The sequence below is a fragment of the Herpailurus yagouaroundi genome, unplaced genomic scaffold, assembly GCF_014898765.1.
Source record: "Herpailurus yagouaroundi ecotype Mexico unplaced genomic scaffold, PumYag 428, whole genome shotgun sequence".
Classification (NCBI taxonomy): domain Eukaryota; kingdom Metazoa; phylum Chordata; class Mammalia; order Carnivora; family Felidae; genus Herpailurus; species Herpailurus yagouaroundi.
Genome location: NW_024412645.1, coordinates 1168426 through 1188786, shown reverse-complemented (window position 1 = coordinate 1188786; position 20361 = coordinate 1168426). Strand labels below are relative to the sequence as shown.

The 20361-nt window shown below is 46.8% G+C and overlaps 1 protein-coding gene across 4 annotated transcripts in view; it reads right to left on the bottom strand.

Moving 5' to 3' along the window:
- Positions 1 to 488: 488 nt before the first annotated feature.
- MORC2 (MORC family CW-type zinc finger 2) overlaps positions 489 to 20361 on the bottom strand; it is a 41800-nt gene continuing 21927 nt past the window's right edge. Inside the window, exons 7-27 of one of the 4 annotated variants that reach the window (XM_040463855.1) lie at positions 17501 to 17660; positions 17281 to 17392; positions 16637 to 16762; positions 15952 to 16031; positions 15161 to 15243; positions 14517 to 14602; positions 13223 to 13363; positions 12970 to 13124; positions 12726 to 12854; positions 12102 to 12207; positions 11445 to 11577; positions 9825 to 9899; positions 9359 to 9739; positions 8720 to 8851; positions 8219 to 8273; positions 7658 to 7799; positions 7289 to 7531; positions 7108 to 7201; positions 3511 to 3699; positions 3325 to 3417; positions 489 to 2253 (exon numbers count right to left, since the gene is read on the bottom strand). In XM_040463855.1, coding sequence (XP_040319789.1) covers positions 2185 to 2253; positions 3325 to 3417; positions 3511 to 3699; positions 7108 to 7201; positions 7289 to 7531; positions 7658 to 7799; positions 8219 to 8273; positions 8720 to 8851; positions 9359 to 9739; positions 9825 to 9899; positions 11445 to 11577; positions 12102 to 12207; positions 12726 to 12854; positions 12970 to 13124; positions 13223 to 13363; positions 14517 to 14602; positions 15161 to 15243; positions 15952 to 16031; positions 16637 to 16762; positions 17281 to 17392; positions 17501 to 17660 — 2784 coding nt within the window. In that variant the 3' untranslated portion in view covers positions 489 to 2184. The remainder of the gene's footprint in view (positions 2254 to 3324; positions 3418 to 3510; positions 3700 to 7107; positions 7202 to 7288; positions 7532 to 7657; positions 7800 to 8218; positions 8274 to 8719; positions 8852 to 9358; positions 9740 to 9824; positions 9900 to 11444; positions 11578 to 12101; positions 12208 to 12725; positions 12855 to 12969; positions 13125 to 13222; positions 13364 to 14516; positions 14603 to 15160; positions 15244 to 15951; positions 16032 to 16636; positions 16763 to 17280; positions 17393 to 17500; positions 17661 to 20361) is intronic. The other 3 variants (XM_040463856.1, XM_040463857.1, XM_040463858.1) reach the window with 3 other exon arrangements.

Genomic DNA, 20361 nt, shown 5'->3' with positions numbered 1-20361 from the left:
GACACTGCATTTTATCTTCCCACCCAGAATGACAGGAGCTCCGTCTGGGAAACAGGCTGCATTCAGTACAGCTGTGATTGGATATAAACACCAAAGTGGATGTGGAGGGGGTGGGGTGTGCCTGGGTGGCTTAGTCAGTCGAGCAGCTTGCGTATCCAACTCTAGATTTTGGCTCAGGTCACGATCACAGGATCATGGGATCGAGTCCTATGTCTGCTTGATCCTTTCTCACTTTCCCTCTGCCCCTCTCCCCTGCTTGTGCTAAAATTAAAAAAAAAAAAAAAAGCAAAGTGCATACATTGAGAATTTCACGCTAAAATGTTTAAGAAATTCAGCATTTCTGTTTCTGTGGATGTTAAGGAGGGTGAAGACAGAAAAAGGAAGATGGTGATGAGGAAGAATGTGAAGACAGTTTAAAGCCATAGTAGCAGAAAGAATGAAGAGGAAATAAGGTGCTGAATTTTACTAAGAGAAGAAAACAGACTGAGTTCAGGAGTCTCACCAAGTTTTATAGTATTGCATTTTGATTACAGGTGTGTAAATAAAAAACTTGGGTATTATCTATTATCCTATGGTAAAAATGCAGAACCAACTTCCTTTTAGATTAAAACAGTAGGTTTGGGGACAAAAATGAACCACATGCTGCCTGGGATGATGAGAGAGAACTGGATGGGAGAGGAATCACCAGCTCAACAAACCCCAAGATTCAGAGAATCTTCCGGAAGAAGAGGCCAGGTTCTGAGTGGTATTTCCCTAAATAACCCTCCCCCCAGGGATGTGGTTTGGGGAAGCCTCAAACCCACAAGTTGCAGGTGCTTCTGGGCCCACACACAAATGGGTAAAGACTTCCCTCACCAGTGCCTCCCAGTTTTCTGCAGACTCCACAGAGCGGCATGTGGGCCACTGTTGACCTGGGATAGGTAGATGCCAGAAACACACCAAGAAAGGTTTGAATCACAGATCAGTGGCACCAAGTCATAACTCTCGTGCCTCTAGAAAACACAAAGTCCCCAGATAAAGAGAGGACAGAAGAGAGTTGGAGGAAATCAAACCAAAATTTTTCCAATGACCACTAAAGAGAAACTCAGCAACTCTTGCCTTTGTCTTTGGCCCTGAGAAGTTGCCTGAGGGACACAGCTGTGTGAGGCCCTGACTAGAAGGGAGGGAAGGCATGGTGTGTTTCCTGAAGAGCTGCCTCTGGAGTCCCTGTGGCTCAATGACCCCCTCTCCTGTCTGGCCCAGAGCAGGGACTGGTGGGGCCAGGTACAGGGGAAAACAGTAAAAGCAGCAGCAGCAGGTTCTCCAGATTAGCCAGCACCATCTAAGGCAGCATGCTTTCTCCAGACTCTGCCAAACCCACAGATGGAGGTCACCACCAAATCAGCACCAGGGGTTCTGTCACAAGGGGCTTTCTCAAAAAGAATCCTTTGGAATTCAAACATTCATTCAGTGTGCAACCCACCAGAGTCAGATCTGTCTACTACTCAACCTGGACTCAAATTTTTGCAGTGGGATATATCACTGTCCACAGTTAACTGAAGAAATCACTGCCACAGGGAGAACTTGAGTGGTAGATGGGGAGGGTGAATGGGAGGCTCTTTCTTCCCCAAGCTGTCTGGACAATGCCACAGCCATAATGACTGACAGCAGGATGGGCCGACATTCACGTCCCTGACCTGAGACAGGACCTGCTCAGTGCTGTTTCTCTATCCTGACCCACTACCCCCAGAGGTCTTCCAGATTAGAGCCCCCAGAAGAAGCACCATTCTGGAGGGTCTTTCCGTCCCCCCACCCCTCAGATCCCAACACTGTTCATCTTCTAGGAGAGACCAGCCCTGCCCCTGAAGCCTCTCCGACTTCCAGGTGGCACTGGATTTACCACATCTTGAGAAGCCAGGAGCCAAGAGAAGGAGCTTGGCATCCCAGTTCTCTGTTCTTTGCCCAACAGTTACCAAAAAAAAATGTATGGTCTCACAGCAGGTGCAGCATCTTATTTCTTTTAAAAAATAAATATTTATAAACTTAGGGAGGAAGATTCAAAGAATCAGAGTATTTTTCCCTCCAAAAGCACAAATGTTTCATGTGAATCAAACCAAGGTAAGTCCACCAACCCAAGAACAAAACACCACCCCCCGAGGGCTCTGCCTTGAAGGGCAGAGGAGCTGGTTTTTGGCTCCGAGCCCTTCAGTCCCCCTTGGTGATCAGGTCCTCGATGTAGGCATCCAGCTCATCATCTGTGTTGATGTCTATGTCCTGGAATAGAAGGGAGCAGTCAGCTGGGGGCCTGAAAGCGGTGAGGGGGCCCACCACCTCCCCATCCTTCTTGCAGCCCATGGAGCCTGAGCCCAGAGTCCCCTCCTCTTCCCCCTCCGCCCTGTCAGGCCTATCCCATCTTGGTCATTCTCCCCACCTCCCCATCCTCTATGCACAGATGACGCCCAGATTTCTTGCTACTTCCCTGCCTCTACCCCAGGTTTCTGGTTGCCTCAGATGTGTTGCAGGCTTCTAAGAATCAGTACATTCAAAACAGGCCAAATGCACCGACCCACCCCAGGTTGCATCCATCTCAGTACAGGCTACCACCTTCCCTCACCTAGGGACTCAAGACAAACCGAAGAATCACCCGTTTCCTTTTTCCCTCAGATATTACAAATCTGTGTTTCTCACTGTCACCAACCAAGAATCAGGTCACCAAAATCTCCCACCCAAGTCCTGGGTTCTAACCTCCACCCCACTCCAGGCCTTCCTACAACCAACAGAGTAAATGTCTTGGGTTGCAAACTGGATTGTGCCACAACCCTCCAGGGACATCCCACCTTGTACAAGCCCTGCCTCTTCTCCTATGGCCCACAACTCCCTGCCCTGGGCCTCAGGTCCTACTCTTACATCTGCCTAAAGCACTCACACAGCCAATCTTGTATGACTGATTCTACTCTCAGCTCAAATATTAATACCCTTTCTCAGGCCATCCCTGAACACCCTAGTAAAGTGGCCTCCCTGTTTTTCTTCTCTTGTATTTACTTCACAGGACTTCCCATAATCAATATTCTGTGTCCTTTACCACTGTTGGGCCATGAGGATAGGGACCTTTATCTTGCCTATCTGGTTCACCCGGTATCCACAAGAGAGACACAGAGCCATGTCCTCAGTTTTCACTGCCTGGATGAAGGACTGAGACCCTCTAGGGGTATTCCCCACTTCTAGGCAACCCAATCCCATCTGGGCGTCATCTGGAAGAGTGAGAACATCTTTGTTTCATGGCGTGGAGGATTTTCAAACCAGGCTATAAATCAGAAGATCTAAACAAGGGCAAAAATCTGATACCGTGGGTCTGGCTGGGATGAGGCCCAGGCAGCCGCACCACCTCCAGCCCTCTTGGTCAGGATGCTGTGCAGCCAGGGTTGAAACCACAGATTCCTGTGAGTGGGGAGAAGGGAGCAGGAGGTGCCCAGGCCCCCCTCCCTGAGACACCAGGTGGTCCAGCTGCAATGAGAGGGCTGCCTGGCTCACCTCCTGCACCTTTTGCAGGAGCGCCACGATGTTGGTCCTCAGCTTCTGCAACTTCTCCTCTGTCTCTCGGAGCTTTCTCTCAGAAGTGCGCAGGCTCTCCTCAGAGGCCTTGGCCCGTGAGTCAGCACGGCTCTGGTAGGAATGGCACAGATTCTGGAGTCCCACTTCATACTGCTTGAAGTACTCTTTCTGTAGGGAAGAAACCCAGAGAGTGAGTGCATGGGCTTACAGGGGTCCCCAGGGCCCCTCTAGATAGGCACTAGTATCCCCAACTAGCTCAGCACAAGGATGTGTGAAGGGATATCCATATAAGGGACAAGTGGGCTCTTTAGTTCCAGAGTGGAAGACCCGATGCCCATCTCGTGGGGCTGCCATGAGGATGGAGATGAGATTACTCATGTGAAGCACTCAGCAAAATGCCTTGGCAGACAGCAAGCCGTCAGGAAATGTGAGGCAAGATTCTTCCACTCCAGTCAGGACAAAAAAGATGAGTCTCCCTCCCAGCTCAATCACATCTAACTTCACCACAGCCCTTTCAGCAGTCCATTCCAAGTCACATCCCACAATGTCAGAACCAAAAATCCTGTTCCAGAAACATTTATCAAGCACCCACCAATAGCAGATACCTCAGATTTGTATATTATATAAGCAGGATCAGAGCTTTTACTATCTTTACTGAGTGCCTGAAACTTCCAACGTGTGGGGAAATGATGTTAACTAGTAGTTTCTCTAGACATGAGGCTTTTCAAACTTTTAAAAGGTAGCAGAAAACTTGCTTCAAAAGCAATGTTACATGGAATCTCATTAAAAAATTTGAGCAGGAGCTCTTTACGTTTATTTTTAAAATTCAAATTTATAACATAACTTACTCATAAGTCACCAATGAGAACGATAAAACCATTTTGATGAAAATGAGTGGTCCTGACTGACCATTGCGGTAATATCAACTCCTGCATTTACATGCTTCTATGTACGAGCTATATGGCATTTAGCAGTTCCTTACTGCTGTTTTTAAAAACTATTTTGCTACAAGTACTTACCTTACAATTTTAGAATATTAACCTATTAAACCAAAATGGCAAGAGAAATTTCAAGTTCTGTGTAGAAAATAATTACCTTGGCAGCACAAATTAAGTGTTCAAGCAGGCTCCAAAGTATTAAAACTTTAATTGTATGATGTTTTGAGCCCATGATCTGTGTTCGTTTATCTCTCTTTCTATCACAGATTTGCATGGTTATATTATTTTAAACATATATATTCATATATTCATATATATGAATCTAACATTTGCAAGACCTTCGGATGGCTTTATGGAACTCCTAGTACAGCATGAAGGGAAAAAGGATGATCTTTTACAGACAGACAAGAACATAATGACCATTAGACTGTTTTGTCCGTGACATTAAAAAAAATCAGTTTGACTTATTTTACACATTCTGGTCAGCAGACTATAAAGTTGATGCCTTGGTGGTATACCTCCTTTTACAAGCATTGCTGAGATGCTTCTGAGCAGCAGGGATCCCACTGCACCCAGAGTTTGCTCTGAGTCTGGCAACAACCTTAAGCCAAAAGCAACAAATCTGACTGACAGGATGCCAGGCCATCCTAGCCAGCCTATCAGCGTTTTTTTTCCTGGAACTTTCAGACAGCACCTGCAGCCTCAACAAGGTCAAGAGTTGAGGTACGGAGCTTTCTGGGAAGCTGCCATGAGCTCTGCCATCCTCTAGCTTCCTTAGCTTGCACCTGCCTTCTCATCTCACAGGGAAGCAAGGCAGCAATGGGAGAAGGGCAAGACCCTTGTCCTAAAGAAGCACCTGGAGTCAAATCTGGGCTCTATTACAACAGACTCTACCTCTCTGAGCCTGTTTCTTCAACTCCTAACCTCACTGTCTAATGGAGGTTAAAATCCCCATCTCTTTCCTCAAGCACATACCTGCCACATGTGGGCCTGACATCTTGAACATACTAGCCCAGCAGTTTTGATTCTAGTTCTATTTTCTAGAAACTCCTCCCTGAAAAATTAAACTATTCCAACCATAAAGATATCTATCCCATTTGATGTAGACAACTCACAGATCCCATCTGCAGCCCTGGCCTTCCTGCCCCTCCAAGTTGAGAACTTGGACTGAGAGTCCCCAGTCTCCACCTGCCCAATGGACATCACCAGAACTGTAGGTGCCAGTGCTTCCAGCCCAACACAAATCACAATTCATCACCTCTCTTACCCTCACCCTCTGTTTTCTCTCCAGTTAATAGCTTTGTCATCATTTCCCACAGGCCTGAGACACAGGGAAGCATGTGGCCTCTGCCTCCTCCCCCAGCAGTTGCTTGCTGTCAACAACTTCTGACACAGACCTTTTACTGGCCAGTCCACTTTCACCACTCTTGTTCCTGTTCCCGTTCCCTCATCTCTGACCTTTCACGACTGGACCTGCCCCCTTGCCCTTGCATCTTCCATCCACCCAAACAATCTGCCACCAGAGGTATCCTCTTAGGACAGGGTCAGTAAACTAGAGCCCCAGGCCAAATCAGCTGCCTATGTTTATAAATAAAGCTTTACTGAAGCACAACCACATCCATTCCTTAAAAATAATCTGCAGCTTTCACGCTCTAATAGTGGAATAGTCGCCACAGAGACTCTAAGACCCACAAAGCTGAAAATATTTGCTAACTGGCCCTCTACAGAAAAATTTTTTGACCCCTCCCCTAGACCAGGTTCAGACTAACAACACCCCCAAGCTCCAAACTTTTGCTGGCCCTCCACTTCACACAAGGTTTAAACTACTATAGCTAAGATCAGACATTCAAGACACACCATAACTTGGCTCTCAGGCCCTCTTCTTCCCTAAATGCTCACCACATGCCTGCTGCCTTGACTTGGGAACTTTCATTCCTCTGACACCTCAATCACAAAAGTTCCCCTGCCTCAAACCTTGCCCATCACTCACACAGGCACTTGCAGAAATCCACATCTTCTTTAGGCTGCTGCTCTCTCCTTCCCCAAGGCTGCCACAGGCCAACTACCTGCTTCCACAGCACTGACTGCTCTCATTGGTCTCTTGTCCAGCTACCTGGTAAAAATTCAGTCTCTACTAAATCTTTAGTCCCCTGTAGGCAGCACTCTCTTTTGTTGCTCATTAAAAGGTCCAGCAGAGGGCCTGTGACACAACAGCATACCACCACCCAGTGCTTGCTTCCACACATCTCTACCTCCCTCTAAGAGTCAACTTTTAGGCACTTTGAACCTAAGTTCTTCACTATTGCTTGGGACAAGTTTACTCCATCTGCCAGGATAGAGGAAGAAGGACATATTCATTGTAAAATGTGAAACTAGGCTTCTATCCATGAGGATTCAGCCCCAGCATCTTATGGTAGGGTGTGGTCGGCTTCTGCACACCACAATCATATCCAGCTAAGCTGCTTCTTTTTCTACAGTAAGTCTCCTATTCCTTTTAGCAAAAAAAAAAAGGGGGGGGGGGTACTGGCTGGGGGGTGGGAACACAGCTGAGAGCCTGTAATCACAAGCACAAAGGGGCAGGGGCATGTGCAGTTAAAAAAAAAAAAACAAAACACCCCAAAGATTAGGCCAGACTCACCAGAGGAAATGATATTAGCTCATCTGAATTCATAACACTCAGCTCCTTCTTGGAGATGGGGAAACTTGGAGGCAGGAAGTACCGTAAACAATTCCTAAAAAAAGAAAGTGGGGACAGGAATTCAGAACAGCAAGAACAAGGTGGAGAGCCACTGCTAGCCCGAGTGGGAAGACACACGCACCGGAGGATCTGAACGAGCAGGTCAATGGTCTCGTGGTTGGTGCTGGGGGCGGTGGTGTCAGGCTCTATGCGGATGCAGTCAGAAGTGGAGGGCTCTGCCATGGCTACAGCCTGCTGGGCCACCACCACCTCCTCTTCCTCCTCCTCTTCCTCCTCCTCCCCACCCTCCTGCTGAGTGTCAGGGCTCTGGTACTCCGGAGAAGGAGGTTTCATCAGCCGCACATCCTCACTGCCTTTCTCCACCCTAGGAGGCACATAGCATTTATTATGTGTGTCCCAGACTCCCAGGATGGGCTGTCTGCAGGGAAGCTAGGGACACACCCACCCCCCCACCTGGCCAATTTTGTCAGCCTCTGGAAAGGGGCATTACCAGCGGTCTCTCGGAGTGGTGTCTGTGGGCACGTAGTCAAACTTCACCTTCCACCGCACCACATGCTTGCCCACCTCCACAGCTGTGACACGGCCCGTGTACCACTCCCTGTTCACACGCACCTCCACGTGCAACCCTTTATCTGAGACAATGAGGATGGAGTGAGTGTCAGAAAACTATAGACTCCCCCACTCAGCCAGGGTCACCTTGACAGAGGCAGCCCCAGGATTTGCAGGGACAAGAATCCCCTAGATGCTTGCCCTGCACTTTTCCAGGAACATGCAGCCCAGCCACCCTAGTCTCCTTCCCCATCTACCATGAAGGTACCAAAGAGCAGCAGGATGAGTGACTGCTAGAGGTGCAAGCCAAGAAATTTGTGCTAAAAATACACATAAGGGTGTGTTCTCTTCAGACTTCTTCTTGGGATCAGACTTGGAATGATTGCTGCACAAAAGCTCAGAGCCAGGAAAGCCTCCAAGAGTCTTTAAGATAAGCTGTTGCTGGCCGAGGGGTCCGAATACCCCTTTCCCCACAGGCTGCCAGGAACCTCCCCAAACTCACCTTTCTGAGCCCTCTTAAGGTCAGCTGGATCCTCTTCCCCAGCACTGTCCGAGAGCTGCAAGGAGAACAGTCTGTTAGAGGCATCCCCAATGCCCCTGAAGAGCAGATTTTTGCATGATTGACCACCCAGGGTCATCAGCTATCACTTCATACTGCATTATATGGCTGTTTAAATCTCCATGCCTCACCAAGAGCTGTTCTCTAAATCATCTACCTTGTATAAACAAGATAACACACAAAGGACAGAAAATCACAGACACAGGGAAGCAAAGGGTTTCAAGCCTTCCTCATCTGTATGTGATCTCCAGCCTGTGATTAGAGCCAGAAGCCAGTCTCACTCAGAAGCCTACCTGACACCATGTTTCTAAATCATCTGCATAACTAAGAGTCCTACAGAGATGAACTGGGTTTCTGGAAGGCTGAGGTCACAAAACAGAAACAGAGCTGGTGCAGACTGCAACCCTAGGGAAGGAGGCTCTAACCTCACCTGGGACCACCTACCTCATTCAAGTCCTTCTTTTCCTCCTTCACGGCAAACTTGCCCCGCTTAGACCTCTCTTTCCTCCTCTCAGCCTCTTCCTCAGCTTCTTCCTCGTCAGAAACCCCAAGAGTCCGCTTCCGACTAGGAGTGGTCTACAGCAACAGGAGAGGGAATGTGTGGGGCCCTGTCAGCCCTTGAGGTGCAGGAAGATTTCATCTGGCCTAAAGCTGTTCTACTTGTATGCTTCTCAGTCCCCCCAGGGCTGAACCTTGCCTGACATTACTCAGTACACAGCAACCTCCTAGTCCCTGTGCCCATGAGGACCTTTGCTCAAAGCTGTCGTAGGGGGAGCCTCTCAGTTCACTTCTCTCTTAGCCTGCCTGGCCAGCCAGGTGTGATGTCCCTGAAACATACTGACCATCTGCTGCGGCCCACCAATGCTGCCACCAGGCTGCCAACCTATGCCCACAGCACAGAAGCTGATGGAAGTGACTCAAATTTATGGCAGACCAATATTCAAAGGGAGCAGTGAAGAACTCCCTTCAATTATTTAGACTCCTCCTGAAGGGCAACAGAAAGCTCCCCCAGTACAGCTTTGACACAGCCTGATTCCACTCCTACACCACTGAAGGTAGGTTCAGGTTGGAAAAGCATCTCACTGGGGAGAGTTTACTGGGTGGCTCTGGCTTCTTGACCACTGGAGTCTTGATTGCTCTGGGAGCAGGGACCTCCCGAGGGCTCTTGGAGTTGGGCAGCAGAGATGGTGATAGTGGCTGCACCATGGGGGTGGGCCGGGATGCAGTCTTGACCGGCGTGTTAGCAGGCTTCCGGGGTGCCTCCGGTGGTTGGAGAAGCCTGGATGTACTGGCCTCCTCCCGGGCTGCCAGGACAGGAGGCTTTGGGGTGGTGTTGATGACAGCAGCCTTTCGGGGCTGGCTGGCTGGCCTGGGAGCTTGCAAAGAAGGGGGCCTGCTTGGGGCATTCTTGATGACAGCAGGTAAAGGAGGTGATCGAGGTCGCTGAGGTCTACGTGCAGGTTCCTAAAAAAGATCCAGAGAAAGTGAGAACACTGATCCTAGTACAAGACACCTAAGGAAAAGCTCCTCCCCTGTGCCTGGGCTTTACCTCAGTGGAAGGTCTGGTGGTCACTTCCAAAGGCAATTTCTTCAGGTCAGCTTGGGAACGGATAGGTGTGGTTTTCTGCACAGGAAACATGATGATGAGGTTGTTTGCGTATCTTGGTACATTCAAACAAAACTCTTTTTGGATCCCTACTATGTGTCTGGGACAGTGGGAAAACAAAAAAGAAAACCTAGGCCTATTATAAAACTCCCTACTATGATAAGACTCCCATTCTCACTGGGGAGACAAAAAATAAAGTCACTAAACCATCAGCAAACTACAGGATTCTATGTCTGATTAACCTAGCATTGGAGAGACCAGGAAAAAGTGTCAATGGACTAAATTCCTATAAAAGAAGCCAGAAAAAGTAGGAAAAGCTTGACGGACAAGGCCAGAAGGGACAAGTGAGATTCAGCAGACAGGAAGGCACGCATAAGACATCCAGGTTAATGTGACCATCTCCACAGACAAGGAAGCCAGGAAAAAAAAAAAAAAAAAAAACTTTTATAATAAATACAATAAAGGATTAATACCTCAAATATATCTCAAAAACCTGACAAATCAATTAATAAAAAAATAAACAAATCTGAAAAAACAGAAAAGTAAAAAAATTATCCAATTTAGAAATATGAAAGAAATTCTAAGATGCATAGCTTTGTCTGTCAAATGTGCAAAAAATACCCTAAAATAAATGTTCTGCTTGTAAAAAAACAGAAATTAACACATCTTCTAGAAGATAATTTGGAAGCAGTTATAAAAAGCCATAAAATTTTATAAACCCTTTTATTATTTGAAATTTCCTAGAAAATTATCCCAAGAAAATTGTGTGCTAAAAAAACAGTTTGTGTGTGTGTGATGACATTATATATATATCATGACCTCCATATTTTTATTAATATATATATATTTATGACTATGTAGGCAATCATAAAAAATTAGAAGAATATGTTAGTGGTGGTTACCTCTATGGTAGAATATTTATTTTCTGACCACTTGGGAACACATAAATAAGACAGTTTGCTTATTTATTTATTTATTTATTTATTTATTTATTTTAATTTTTTTTTTTCAATGTTTATTTATTTTTGGGACAGAGAGAGACAGAGCATGAACAGGGGAGGGGCAGAGAGAGAGGGAGACACAGAATCGGAAACAGGCTCCAGGCTCTGAGCCATCAGCCCAGAGCCTGACACGGGGCTCGAACTCACGGACCGCGAGATCGTGACCTGGCTGAAGTCGGACGCTTAACCGACTGCGCCACCCAGGCGCCCCGACAGTTTGCTTTTTTAAAATGATCATCATGAAAAAAGAAAAAAGGAAAAAAAAAAAAAAAAAAGGCCAGGTGCCTGCGTGGCTCAGTAGGTTAAGTGTCTGACTTTGTAGCTCAGAGCCTGGAGCCTGCTTCAGATTCTCTCTCTCTCTCTCTCTCTCTCTCTCTCTCTCTCTCTCTGCTCCTCCCCCACTTGTGCGTGCTCCCTCACTCTCTCGAAAACAAACCCTTAAAAAAATTTTTTAAACGCTCATGGTGTACTCAAGAACCAGTGAGTCACTGAGGGTTCCTGTCCCATCCCAGACAGATCCCTGATACAGGCTGGCTCTGCCCATTGCCCATGACCCATGTACCTGCAGGGCCTCTAGCTTCTCCTGCTGCTGGCGAATTTTCTCTGTCAGCTGCTTCTGCTTCTCTTCTTGTGTCTTCAGGTCCTTTCTGAATGTCCCCAGGGGAACCTTCTGCTTCTGTTCAGAAGCCTCACATCTGTTGAGAAAAGGTGCTAGGACGGTTGTAGCAAAATAGGGCTCTAGGGGTCCCTGGGTGGCTCAGTCGGTTAAGTATCCAACTCTTGATTTCAGCTCAGGTCATGATCTCACGGTTCATGAGTTCAAGCCCTGTGTCGGGCACTGTAAGTGCAGAGCCTGCTTGGGATTCTCTCTCCTCCTCCCTCTCTGCTCCTCCCTGGCTCCTGCTTTCTCTCTCTCTCAAAATAAATAAACCTAAAAAACAGGGTTCTAAGTAGGACATGGTCCTTCTTCCTCAGTCAACCCATTCTCTTACCATAGTATAACAACCTCAGGGTTCTCAAATGTACAGAATTAATACTCACTGCAGGACAGACATGTATTCGTATTTCCAGGGCACTTATTATTTGCAGCAAGACAGAAATATGAGGATATCAGCAATGACTTCAAGATGTACAGCGAGTTATTTACCCAAAGAGTGGAGAGAATATAGTGGAAGAGATAGGAGATACCCACAATCTCCTTGTTAGAGCAAGTGCTCACCGGTCCTGCTCAGGATCAGGGTTCATGGAGCAAACCCAGGTATCAGGGTAATCTTTTTCCACAGAACTCAGCTGGAAGGGGAGGGTTCGCCACTTCAGACACAAATCTGTGACACAGAAAACACCCCAACAAACATCAGCTATACCCGACAACAATTGTAAGCAGGTTCCTCCCAAGCAGGCACAAGGCAAAGATGCCCCCCGACTTTCCATGCAAAGATCTTCACTCTGGCTTCAACTCTGCCTTCCTTGAAGAACAGTAATTCTTCTCAGAGACAGTAATTCCAGCAAGAATAGACACTTTACATCGTGGACTTTCAACACTCCCAGCCCCTCTCCCTCCAACAGGATCCTGGCTCAGTCACTACTCACACTGTTAACAATGTGGTACCAAACCAAATGAGGTCTGGCAGGTTAGACACCTTCTGCCTCATTCAGGAGGGACAGGTAGAACCTGGCACAGCCCCAAGGCTGAGCTCCCAGGGCCATCACCAAACAGACATCCCCAGTGGGACCAAAAGTCCATGAATGTTAGTCAAGTCAGGAGGCCAGCAAGGGTACAGTAAAAGAGGTTCATGGACTATATCACATGGGAGTCAGAAGGGGGTTCTGACCACTGGCTCACCACACTGGATTGTGGTTGGGATTTCCATAGCTCTCCGACGCTTGTAACGTAGCTCACTGGATGGGGGCTGGTTCCAGTTGGCAGAGAGGTAGCCAAACTCATCCCAGAACTTGATGATTCCCCTCTGGGCTAGAAAGCAAACACCCACACATCATATTAGTAGCTAGCCTCTCGCTCTTCCTAAATTCACACCCTTGGGTGCTAAGAGTATCCTAAGATTAGAAGTGAACAAAAAGGGAATTACCAATCGCAATGTCCTTCCAGTACTGTGCCAGATGCTCCCCCATCGCCCTCAACAGGTGCCGGTACTCCTTGGCATCAGCAAAGTCCTGCTTGTTGTGTGTAGGTTCCAGGACCAGGTAGGGCACATCAACAACCCCAACAACTCCACCACATGCCCTGCAGGGAGAAAGAAGACATAGCTCTGTCACCCCATTGGCCAAAACCCTCCCTGCCATCTGCCTTGGGCTGAAAAGTCCTCCTTGGGGAATACTCACATGCCCCCTTCCAGCTGTGGGCCCACTTTCTCATACATCTTGATCAGGCGGCTACAGTTATAGATGAACATGCCATCCAGGTCCCGGTGTTCAATGTTGACCCCAAAAACAAAATTCAGTTCCTTAGGTTCTTTAAGTGCTCTGAGAAGACAGGAGATAAATTCAAGCAGATCAACCCATTAACACACAAACACCATGGCGTTTAAGATATGTTAGCTTACGCTTGAAACTTGAGACATGTTAAGCAAAAAGTTTTGCATTTCCATTCAGTGTGTAACCTATTAGACTTGGTGAGGATACATGAAGCACAGTGACTCTAAACATCCCAAATTAAAAGCATATGACTTTGGCTTTTGGTAACAAAACAGGGATGGATTTAAATATAAATGGGATACTGTGAAATGGCTACAAATCGCTGCAAAGATAGTTACATGGTGGACCAAACACAAGGTTATACCTATTCTACTAACGTGACAGTAATTAATCTTAAAAAGACAAAAATTCACCGGCACAATGAACGTGTATGTGAGAGAAGAGACTATCATGTGATACAGATCAACAAAATCATGGAGCTGGAAAGCAGATGAATGGAGCAGTGAAATGACTTAGAAGAAACCTGAAATTGATGCCTATGATAGGAAGGCCATGAAGCAGCAACCCAGGAATTCAAGGTCCAGAGCCCCAAGAAGCTCCAGACATAAGGTGGGACATGGAGATAATCAAATGAGCCAGGACAAGTGCCCATTCCAGATGAAAAAGGTCCAAAACTCAATTTACAGCATTATTTCACATTTGTAACCACAGATAAAATATTAAGATATTAACAAATAATATAAATAAAAGGGAGTTTTAAAATCCTATTTCTTAAATGATCTGTGCTTTACAAGTTTTATACAATAAGCATTTTCTACATCCTTTAAATGAAAAGGGAAAAACAAAAAAGGACAAGAGAGGATAGAAGGAAAAAAAAGAAGAGAGGGAGTGAGGAAACAAAAAGAAAAGAAAGAAAGGAATAAAGGGAGGGAGGAAGGAAGGAAAGAAAGGGAGTTTCCAGGAAAGAAGGTCTGGTGTTCAATTCCAGAGATTGGCCCTGCCCTGGCTTTTCCTACCTCAGCCAAGAAACCTGCAGTGGGCATGTGACAAGCATTTGGGATCACAACATCAACAGTTTTCTCAAATCAATCTTTGTGACAAAAATGGCACAGGAGGGGGAAGGATTCCCCAAGCTCTTTGTCAATAACAAGTACAAAAGTTACAGAATTTTAAAAAACCAAAAGCCAGCCCTGGCACTCACCGCTGCTTGGCCTCCTTGATCCGCTTCTTGACATCAGCTTCCCTGCGCAGGGTAATGGCTGTGTTCTGGACCTGCCGCAACATTACCTGGAAATGTACATTGGCGCAAGTGAGGCAGGAGGTGCTCTGGGCCACAGCAGGCAATATTATAACAAACATCTAAAACTTCTTTAAATCACAGGAATTCAAAACCACATTCAGAGACTTATTTCTTTCTACAGAAAGTGGTCTTGATGAGGACAAATTCAAAAGCTGTGTTTCACCTGACCAGGCTCACTCACGTGAAGGAGGAAACACCCCCAACTGAAATAATAGTCTACAGACATGTGTGTCAGACAGGGAAGGGTAGAAAACTGCTCAGACTATCACTACTGTGTGTGACCCAGGGCAAGCGACCATCTTCACTTCACTCTTCCTTTCTATAAACTGAGAATACTAACAGTATCCACTTTACATGGTTGTCAGGATGTTGAAATGATTAGCCAAGATTCTCACATACAGTGTATTCAACAGTGATTATGGAAACATCCCATTTTGCAGCTTTAGGGCAAGGAGTTCATGACTACACTGGAGCTGAGCCAGTTCAGCTCTGGGATCCTAATGCCAGAAATGCTAGACAACAGCTGCTCAGATCTAGGGCCTTACCCTAGAGTCCCGTGTGAGGTCTCCACCTAGGCGAACTTCTAACGTCCGAGCTTTGCTCTCCGCCTCCCGTGCCTTCTCCTCAGCTAAAACCCAGAAGAAATCATGAAAAGGAATTCAAAGGTTCAAAATTCTTAGTCATCCTTCCTGAATCCAACAGTGTAGCTCCCACTGGACAAGATGTGTATGCACTTTCAATAGGACAGCTGGGAAAGCAACCTCCCTGCCTGGAATGTAGAGTTGGTACAAAAAGGAACATCCTTTTGTTTGGAGGCCCTAAAGAAAACAGGCACTGTTTATACTTGAAACGTGCTTTTTAAACTTTACAAATGAACGAGAACAGGTCAAAAACTGCCCAAGGCAACCAGAGTTAAGGCCTCAGCAGGAGCAGGAAGTTATCAAAGTACTCAGCCAATCACTCTCCATCAAGCAGCCCCGAGGCCCTGTCAGCATGAGAGACCTTGAGATTTTTGCCCTGGAGTCAGGATAATCAGTTTCACAAGTATTTGGGCCAGAAGACAGTAAGATTCTTCACTCTAGGCAAGCTGAAGAGTTGTCAGTTTTAGATAAGTCCCTATAAATGGCCGATAAAGAGAAAGTAAAGTCTGGGGAGAAAAACTGCTGAGAGGATTGGCATGCAGGGGGAGGGGTACAAGAGGAACCAGACCAGTGGTTTAGGAGAACAACTTGCTCCTGGGTGCTGGACGGAGCTTTTTTGGATCCTGCTGTGGCCACAAGTATTCCCCAGACAACCCCAACCTGACTACTCCTGTCCAGGGGGTGGGGGACATTACCAATCCGTGCCACATGTTCAGCTTTCTTCACCTCCTGCTCTGCACGAGTCTTGAAACGGCTTGATGTGTACTTGTACATCCTGAACAGGGGAAAAAGCAACCTGAAGACACAAGCAGCAGTGGGGTAGGACAGCAAACCGAGCAACTCAGGAAACACTCTGCCTTCCTGCCTCCTCCCAGGCTACACTGATAATGAGTCAAAAACAAACATTTCAGCAAAAAAGACTAAATTCCTTATTCCACTGGCCCCTTCCTCCACCTTTGATTAGCAACCCCACTATTCACCAGGTGTGTCATTACTCTCACAGCAGAAATAAATCTCAGCAATCAGCCAGGGCCTTTGCTCTCCTGTGTAGTGTCTAAAGGCCCCTTGGCCCTGAAGCTGAGAGGCTCAGATAGTTCACGGTGCCAGGCAGGGCACCCTCCATGTCAGAGAAGGCACTCATGCTCAACGACCTTCACCAGCCAACCTCCATAGCTTATCAGCCATCTGTGTCCCTCCCTCAGGACTCAAAAGTTTCTATGTGGTAAATCACAAGCAGCTTAAAGGCCCAAGTGCAATCAACACTGTCAGAGCCTCTTATCATCATTCCTAGCATCATTCCAACAATGCTCCAGAGAATCACAGCCGAGGCCCCATTCTCAGCTCAAGGGAAACAGCAGACCAGGGTGGGCAGGCCCCTACCTGGGCTTATACAGGCAGCAGGAGAGTCTCTTGGTCTGCACCTTGTGCCCATGAATGAAGATCCGCATCCGGGGATCAATATAGAGCACGGCAGCATAGGCGCGGAATGAGCGCCGCTCTGGCTTCCTAGAGGTGGCAGGAACAAAGGAGTGCTATCACCTACCCCACAATCAGCTTGACCACAGGTAAGGTAGGACAAACTCTCTGCAGGCCCTTCACCTTTCCACCTCACATCTTGGCTTCTCTCACCACCCTGAAGGGCTGCTCCCTCACTGTGGGCACCACACCCCTCACATCTCCAGCACAGGCACTCCACAGACACTTGACCCGGCCCTACCACTGGCCCTACTACAGACCCAGCAAATCCTCTCCCCTCTCTAGACTCTGGTTTCTTCTGTCAAATCAAGGAACTGGAACCAGAGATAATTAACCTTTTCTTTTGGCTTAGCTGAAGAGCTGCTGTCCTAGTCATCCCTCTGCTTGGGGCAAGAAGACATGGGCATGCTCAGCTTCATCAACTCCAATACTGGGAAATTCAGGGAACAAGCTCTCCCCCACTCCCTGAAGTCACCTCCAGAGCTTTCCCTCCCTGAGAAAATGGAACACCAGTTCCAAGCCTTCCCTCCCTTCCCAGCCACACTCACGTGCCCTCTGGGGAAGTCTCTGCCATCTGGATATCTCTTGGATTTGAGATTATGTCTAGCTCTGGCTCTCCATTATCCATGAGTTTGAGATTGAAAATGATCACCAGTGTTCCTGGGAAACAAATCCTTTCATTCTCCAGGTGCCCCCTACCCATCCCCAAACTCCTCATGGCTCTGGAGCTACTGGATTCTAGGGGCTGCAGGCTCAAAGCCTACTTACCACTGTCCCCAGGAATCTTCATGAACTGAGACATAACCTCCTCTTCATTGCGGAAGGGAGAATACTTATAGATGAGTTCTGTCTCAATGGCAAACTTCTCCACGTTGTCTGTGACAGGTTCCCGGGTGCGAGCATTCCAGGTGGGCAATGGAACTATCACCTTTGGAGTAAACATGGGCAGATACTTTGAGGGAGGACCCAGAACAGCCTTCCCCCAAAATGTGTATCCATCTCATCCCTCTCCACAGTGGCTCCACAATGCCCCAGTGGTGAGGTCCAAACTTTGCAGCTTGGCACCGGAGGCTCTGTGGCTTCTGCCCCTTCCCAAGACTCAGCGTCACAGCACTAGATCCTCTGGGATGTGCTGATTTATGCTGTTGGGGGGTCTCTGCATGAGCGGTGCCCTGCTTGGGATGCCCCTGGCCATCCTCCTAATCTGCTAATAATTCTACTCTACTACCAAAAAAATATTTGTTATTATCTAGTAAATCCAAAGATACAAATAAACCTACAACTCAGCAATTCCATCCCCAGGTTATATCCTAGCAGAAACTTCCGCACTTATGTACCAGCAAACATGTAAGGGTAACACAAATATCCAATACAGAATAGATAAATTACACTGTTGTATATTTATACAACGGAATACTGTGTAGTGACGACAATGAACAAACAGCTACTAACATCAACATGGATGGATCTCAAAAACAATGTTAGGTGAAAAAGGCAAAGTGGAAAAAAAACCTATGGTAGGAGCCCACTTCTATAAAAGTCATAAACACACAAAACTAAACTGTTACTCAAGAATGGGTACACACAATACAGGTGACAAAACTATAAAGAGAAACAAGGCAATCATCACAAAACCTACCTGAAGGCAGCTCCTTCAGAGGTGCAATAAGGAATACAACTGGTGAGGGGCACACTGGGAACTCCTAGTATCAGTCTATCATGGCAGCTATCATGTTCACTTTATACTTATTCTCCCAACTGTACCCATATTTTAATATACTCTTTCATATTATGGAATTTAATCTTATGTTTATGTTTTTAAAAATCCTACCCTTATCAACTATACCTCAATAAAACTAAGAGGAAAAAAATCCTCTTTCTGCTAAAACTGTATCCTCAAGTGCCACTCCCACAGGCTTAGATGTACTCCTCCCCCAGCCAGCTGCCCATGAGAGCCTAGGGATGGCTGACTGCTTGATTCCCTCTGTAGAGCAAACCAGTCCAGATACCTCAAAGGTTCAAATCACATGCCCCCCTCCACCTAAGGAAAAAGGGACACTGCATTTTAACAAGTGCCAGGGTGATAAAACTGTTGGAAGAGATTTTACTGGTTTCTAAGAAGCTTAATGTCTGATGGTATTTGTCCCTAGAGCTGGTTTGGACACATTCCTAACCAGCCAAAAATGATCTTATTTTGAAATCTTGGCTGAGTTTGCACTAGAGTACAATCCAAAATAGTGACCTTCTAGCACCAAGTAAGGAAAAAATTTCAACCTAGCTTTTTCACCAGGGGAACCGAGTTCCATTTGTGTTCTGTGAATCTGTACCTCACACTGCAACGCCCATTTTTCACAGCAGCCCCAGGTGATAAGAGCTTTTTTGTTTTTGTTTTTGTTTTTTTGACAATAATATTACTTTAAACTGCATGTACTTCCACTGGCACCCATTCCTGCCATTGGGACACTTCTTTAGTTTCAATGTCACCACTCTGCTGGTTTTCCTCCTACCCACTCCTGTCTTTTTTTGCCACTTTCTCCTCTTCCTACACTTTAAATGTTAGTCTCACTCTGCATGCTCCTTTAGGTGAGCTCATCTGCTACCAAGGTTTCCAGAGCCTAGGTCTCCCCTCAAGCTCTGGACCCAGACCCGACTGCGTGTCCAGAAGAAAACTTAAGTTCTTCAGCAAAGACTAGCAGAAGAGGATGTCACTCTCTTCCATTCTTCACCAGCTCCAGACAGCCCACTATGCCCCAGCTGCCACATCAGAACCTGCATCATGACCCTCCTTCCCCTTTCTGCTAATCAAACATCAGGTTTGTGGGCCCCTCATGCTAAAGAGATGACAATTCTTCCTACATCTCTCGCCTCCCTACTGCAGCCCTGCAGGCTACACATAGCCAGGGCATCTCAACTAGTTTACTCCAACATCTCTATCTTTCCAATCTAATCACCACACAACAACCAAACTGACCTTTTTATAAAAGATACTGATACTGCTACACCTTTGCTTAAAATCCCGTTGAAGCTTGCCATTTTAAGTCCTGCACACTCACCAAGGCCCTGAGGTCAAGCCTGACTGACCCTCCCTGATCTCCAGAGGCCACCACCTTTCTTCAGGTGGCACCTCTGCCAAGTCCCTTCCCACAAGGGAAGGTGATGGCCTTGAACAGATGATTTCCATGGACTTCACCACCCACCTCCTACCACCCACAGTCCATCAGGAAACATTCCTGAAAATCGCAGCATGGGCAAAAGTTCTCCTGCCCTACCTTCTCCCAAGACACTGTTCTTTCCAGCCACAGCACCCCTCTCACTCCATGTATGATGGGTGAACCGACGCAGTGCACCAAAAAGGCAAATACATCCACCGGCTTGCCAAGGAAAGGCAGTGGAAAAAGACAACCTGTCATTCCCAACATGAACTTGTTTGCTATGATTTAGGCTCATCTAAACAGGGCCAGCACAAATTTACCCACAGCTAACCACCAGAGATTAATCAGATTGAAAACCTGACCAAATTCACCTATCTATTTATACAACAGCCATGGATTTCTCTCTGAAAACCCTCTTAACCCCCTCTCTAAAGCTCTAGTCACCACTTCTCACACATGAAAGGAGGTAAGAGTCCA